General features: G+C 38.3%; 1 protein-coding gene across 2 annotated transcripts in view; it reads left to right on the forward strand.

Moving 5' to 3' along the window:
• Positions 1–6,095, forward strand: part of LARP1B (La ribonucleoprotein domain family member 1B) — a 138,968-nt gene that overhangs the window by 11,846 nt on the left and 121,027 nt on the right. For both annotated transcript variants that reach the window (XM_023516569.1, XM_012808737.2), the window contains exon 4: positions 2,019–2,196. In XM_023516569.1, the coding sequence (XP_023372337.1) occupies positions 2,019–2,196 (178 nt within the window). The remainder of the gene's footprint in view (positions 1–2,018; positions 2,197–6,095) is intronic.

The following is a 6,095-nucleotide window of genomic DNA, read 5'->3' on the forward strand; positions in this document are numbered from 1 at the left end:
GAGCCCAGAGTTTTCTCTTACGCCTTTGCAATTCTCCCTGTCTTATTCATGCTCACCAGCCTAGGCAACCACTGTTATGCTTTCTGTCACTAAATTAATTTGGATTTTCTAGAATTTTATAATTTGTGGAAACATACAGTGAATACTTTTTAATTATTATTTATTTATTTATTTTGTAGAGATAGTCTCACTTTATCGCCCTTGGTAGAATGCCATGGCATCACACAGCTCACAGCAACCTCTAACTCCTGGGCTTAGGCATTTCTCCTGCCTCAGCCTTCCTAGAGCTGGGACTACAGGTGCCTACCACAACGCCCGGCTTTTTTTGTTGTTGCAATTTGGTGGGGGCCATGTTTGAAGCCTCCACCCTCAGTGTATGGGGCCGGCTCGCCTGATACTTTTTTATTTTGTTAGCTTTTACTTAGCATGTTGTGTGTATCAGTAGTTCATTTTTGTTGCTGAGTAGTATTCTATTGTGTAGACATAACACAGTCTGTTAATGGACATTTGAGTTCATGCTAGTTTTTGGCTGTTACAAATAAAACTGCCATATGAACACAAAATTTTGCAAGGATTATATAAAACCCTTGGGCTCAGGTGATCCGCTTGTCTGGGCCTTCCAGAGTGCTAGGATTATAGGCATGAGCCACTGCATCCAGCCTGGCTATTTATTTATCAGCAACTACAAGCTGCTACTACTACACGAATTAGAATTATGTATTCCTATGAATACATGTCAAGTGAAAACATGTAACCAGAAAACTGTATAGGTTACCCTTCTAGAAAGCCCCTTGATGTTCTCGAGGTATCTTTCTGAGCTGTTTTCATAGTTAAAATTTTATATGAAATATGCTTTTCTTGCTGAGGGGGGTAAATGACTAGGCTGATCATATGGTAGCTATTTGTTTAGGTTTTTAAGAAACTGCCAAATTTGTACTTCTACCAGCAGTGTATGAAAATTCCAGTTACTCCATCTTATCACTCTTAACATGGTCAGTTTTAAGATTTTAGCCATTCTGATAAGTGTGTAGTGGCATTGCATGTGGCTTTTTTTTTTTTTTTTGAGACAAGTCTCACTCTGTTGCCCCTAGGTAATGTGTCATGGTGTCATTGCTCACAGCAACCTCAAACTCTTGAGCTTGAGCAGTCCCCTTGCCTTGGCCTCCTGAGTAGCTAGAACTAGACAGGCACCTGCCACAATGCCAAGCTAGTTTTTCTGTTTTTAGTGGAGATGGGGTCTCGCTCTTGCTCAGGCTGGTCTTGAACTCTTGAGCTCATGAACTCTGATCCACCCACCTCAGCCTCCCGAAGTGCTAGGATTATAGGCATGAGGCACCGTGCCCAGCCTGCATGTAGCTTTAATTTATATTTCTTTAACTAATGATGTTGATCATCTTTTCATATGTTTGCTATCAACATATGTTTTTGTAAGTAGCTGATCAAGCTTACCCATTTTTTAGAAACAGAGTTATTACTGAGTTTTATTTTTTGTTTTGTTTTTGAGACAGCGTTTCACTCTGTTGCCCTGGGTAGAGTGTGGTCGTATCATTATAGCTCACTGCAACCTTAAACTCCTGGGCTCAAGGGATGCTCTTGCCTCAGTCTCCTGAGTAGATAGGACTATAGGCATGGACCACCAAACCTACTATTTTCAGTGACTGGGTCTTGTATTTGGTCAGGCTGGTCTTGAGCTCCTGACTCCAAGTGATCTTTCTGCTTCTGCCTCCCACAAGTAGGCCTCTTAGTGCTAGGATTATAGGTGTAAGCTATTGCACCTGGCCTTACCTATTACTGAGTTTTGAGAGTTCATTATGTATTTTATGTACAAGTATTTTATCAAATACTTAGCAAATAGTTTTCTCAGTTGACAGCTTTACTTTTAATGACTTTTGAAAAGTATTTCTTAATAATTATTTTGTCATTTCTTTTCTAATCTTTAGGTAAGCTATATTCATATTTTTAGATATGTTAGTGAAAATGCTAATGACAATTATTTCATTCAGAAAACCTTTTTGCAGTGTCAGAGTGTCATCAGTCAAGGAAATAAGAAACTACAAAATAGAAAAGAAAAAGAAGAGAAGGTTGAAAAGAGAAGTAATAACAGTGACAGCAAAGAAAACAGGGAAACAAAATTAGATGGTCCTGGTGAAAATGTCAGTGAGGATGAGGCTCAATCAAGTAATCAACGAAAGAGAGGTCAGTTAATCTATATCTTCTTCATTTTGATTTTAAATTTTTGAAGAAAGGTGTAGTAATGAAGAACTGTATTTATTTGATCCTTGTAGTAAAAAATGTGTATTTTACATTTCTTCAGGATAAATGATCTGCAGTGGTAACTAATTTGCTTTGGTAACGTGTCTGAACTAGTAGACTTTCTTTTTTGCATTTAACTTGTATTCTATGAATACAAGAAACTTCAAGAAAATGAAGTTCCACTATATGGTTGGAGATATATTCTTGGAAAGTTGTCTGCATTGGAACTGCTCTCAATACTTAGGGAGTACTGAGAAAATTAACTTTCTTCACTTTCTTTTTCTTTTTTTTTTTTTTTCCTGAGACAGAGGCACCATGCCCAGCCTACATGTAGCTTTAATTTGTCTCACTGTGTCACCCTTGGTGGAGTGCAGTGCGTCACAGCTCACAGTGACCTCAAACTCTTGGGCTTAAGAGATTCTCTTGCCTCAACCTCCCTAGTAGCTGGGATTATAGGCAACTGCCACAGTGCCTGGCTATTTTGTTGTTGTTGTTGTTGCAGTTGTCGTTGTTTAGCTAGCCTGGGCCAGGTTCAAACCCGCCAGCCTGGTATGTGGCTGGTGCCCTACCCACTGAATGAACTATGTGCTCTATCACTTCTTGTTTTTTTTTTTTTAATTGTGAAGGTGTATCTTCATTTTTTCAAACCACACTTTAGCTTGTGATTATCATCTTTCAAACTTTCTTAGAGCAATTTTTGTGAAACCATGGGTAACTAAAAAATTTGTGTAATTTTTTTTTTTTTTTTTTTTTTTGAGAAAGTCTCACTTTGTCACCCTTGGTAGAGTGCCACGGCATCACAACTCACAGCAACCTCCAACTCTTGGGCTTAAGTGATTCTCTTGTCTCAGCCTCCCAAGTCGCTGGGACTATAGGTGCCTGCCACAATGCCTGACTAATTTTTGGTTGTCATTGTCATTGTTGTTTGGCAGGCCCAGGCTGGGTTTGAATGCCAGCTCCGGTGTATGTGGCTGGCGCCCTAGCCTAGAGCGCCATGGGATCATAGCTCACTGCAACCTCAAACTCCTGGCCCCTGCCACAACGCTGAGCTATTGAGTTCTGTCCTGGAACCAATGCAGTGCAGACAGCTTGAAATATCAATAAAGTGTTTGAGAAGGAAGTGGATAATGAATGCACACTATATTGATCATTTGAGAAGTTTCATACTGGTGATTTTCATCTTGAAAATGAGCCACATGGGTGACCTGAGACCAAGGTGGATAATGATGAACTGAAAGCAGTAGTGGAAACAAATACAGCTCAACCTATGTATGAATTAGCATCAAGGTTTGGTGGTGTTATTCCAATAGTACTGAACCATTTGAAACAAATCAACAAGGTAAAGAAGCTGGATAGATAGACTACACATGAATTAAATGAGCATCAGAAGACATAAAGGTGAACCATTTCTACACCATATTGTTACATATGATGAAAATGGATTCTTTTTGACAATAACAAGCATTTGGCACAATAGTTGGATAAAGAGATGACATGCCAAAACATAATCCAAAATTTAATATTCATCAAAAAAAACTAATGGTGTCTATTTGATATAGCACTTGAATTTCATGAAACCTGATTAGTCAGTTACAGCAGACGTCTACTGCAGCCAGTTGGATGACAGGATAAAGATGCCAATCTCTTGCTAGATAGAGAGGTGTATCTATGGCTGTTACACCAGCCATGCTGCTCAAATTATAGAAGTTCTGCTTGGAAACACTGTCATCTACCATATTCACCAGACCTTACATCAGCTATTGCAAGGAAAATAGTTCTCAATCTGTGGAAAATGCCTTTGCAATTTCATTGACACTCACTCTACAAGCATCTTTGCTGCTGGCATACACAAGCTAGTGTTAAGATAGTAAAATTGGGCTTGGCACCTGTAACACAGTGGTTACAGTGCTAGCCACATACATTGAGGCTAGCAGGTTCAAACCCCACTCGGGACAGCTAAACAATGACAGCTGTAACAAAAAAATAGCTGGGTATTGTGGTGGACGCCTGTAGTCCCAGCTACTTGGGAGGCTGAGGCAAGAGAATCACTTAAGCCCAAGAGTTTGAGGTTGCTGTGAGCTGTGATGCTAGGGCACTCGACTGAGGGTGATGTAGTGAGCCGCTGTCTCAAAAGAAAAAAAAAGGCTCAGCACCTGTGGCTCAAGTGGGTAAGGCGCCAACCTAAGGTGGTGGGTTCGAATCCAGCCCGGGCCCACCAAACAACGATGGTGGCTGCAACCAAAAAAATAGCCAGACGTTGTGGCAGGCGCCTGTGGTCCCAGCTACTTGGGAGGCAGAGGCAGGAGACTCGCTTGAGCCCAGGAGTTGGAGGTTGCTGTGAGCTGTGATGCCACAGCACTCTACCCAGGGGGACAGCTTGAGGCTCTGTCTCAAAGAAAAAAAAAAAAAAGTAAAATTGTTTTGATTAGGCACATAATCTGATAAATTATACTCCTTGTTTGACATATAATAAACTTTAGATTTAAAATCAGACATTTCATATTTAATGAAAAGTTCCCAGCCATCTTAATACTAGAACTAACAATCTGCCATATACTAAGTATTTACTTGAATAGTTTGTATTTTTAATCAATATCTAATCCTCAGCTGCAGTAGGTTTTAAGCAGGCTCATTTGATACAACGAACAAAGGCTAATTGTTCAAAAGTGGTTACAATAAGAAAATGGTTGCTAGAAAAATTTCTCCCCATTTTTTAACCACTGTGTCACTTGTCAACCCTAAAGCTAGCTAGGTGTTTTGTAGTTATTTTATATATCAAGCCATAGAATGATCTCCTAGAGTATATATTTTTTACTTCAAAGGAAGAACTTATTTATGCCAGGGAATCTCAGTGATGGAATGTATAGAAATAGGTTTAAGAGATTTTGGATACTTTAATATTCTCTTTTCCTCATGTGATCCATTGTTTGTAGGCTATCCTATAGCCACACTGTTCTTTTTCCCTTAATTACCTTGACAGTTTTTTCTGTTTTGGTAGAAAATATAGTTTGGACAGAATACTGAATATTTTGAAACCTTAACTATAGAACCAATGAACAGATAATATCTAGAATTTTAGTATAGCCATAACAATTAGTTACGTTGTCATTTAGTCATCAAGAAAAGTTAAATTGCTTATGTCTTTTTTCTTAAGAGTATGTGTAATAGCTATAAAAAATTATGTCAAATTAGACATTTTATAATTAGCACTTTTAGATTTTGAGAAACCTACCTCATTCATTATATTCATAATGCTGGATAAATGAATATTTTAGATAGTGACCAGAAATTATAAGTGTTTTTTTAAAGTTCCTTTTTAAAAAAGTTATATTTTATTAAATCATAACTTTATACATTGATGCATTTATAGGGTTCAGAGTACTGCTTCAATACACAATGTGAAATGTGAAATATTTACATTGAACTAAGTAACACATCCATCACAATTATACTCATTTCTTAATAGTTTTGAAATGTGCCATTGTATCATGTACATTAGGTGAGGTCCCCGCAAATACCCTCCCTCATTCTGTATCCCCCCTCCCCTCTCCTCCCCTCCCCTCTCTCTCCTCTTCACTTCGTTTTGCCATTCGTATGAGTATGTAGGTGGTTATATATTGATTTCATAGAAGTATTGAGTACATTGGATACTTTTTTCCCCCATTCTGAAGATACTTTACTAAGAAGAAGATGTTCTAGCTCCATAGAAGTGTTTTGAACCAAAAGGCTAACTTTCCAATGTGTACAATCTAGTACCAGTATGTTATCAGATTTGCCCATTTTGAAGCCTGAAGGTCAACTATTAAGCAAAAGTAGTATGTATATGTACTATTTTTTTTTTT

Source organism: Otolemur garnettii, unplaced genomic scaffold, assembly GCF_000181295.1.
Source record: "Otolemur garnettii isolate 467f Iridium unplaced genomic scaffold, OtoGar3 scaffold00093, whole genome shotgun sequence".
Taxonomy (NCBI): Eukaryota; Metazoa; Chordata; class Mammalia; order Primates; family Galagidae; genus Otolemur; species Otolemur garnettii.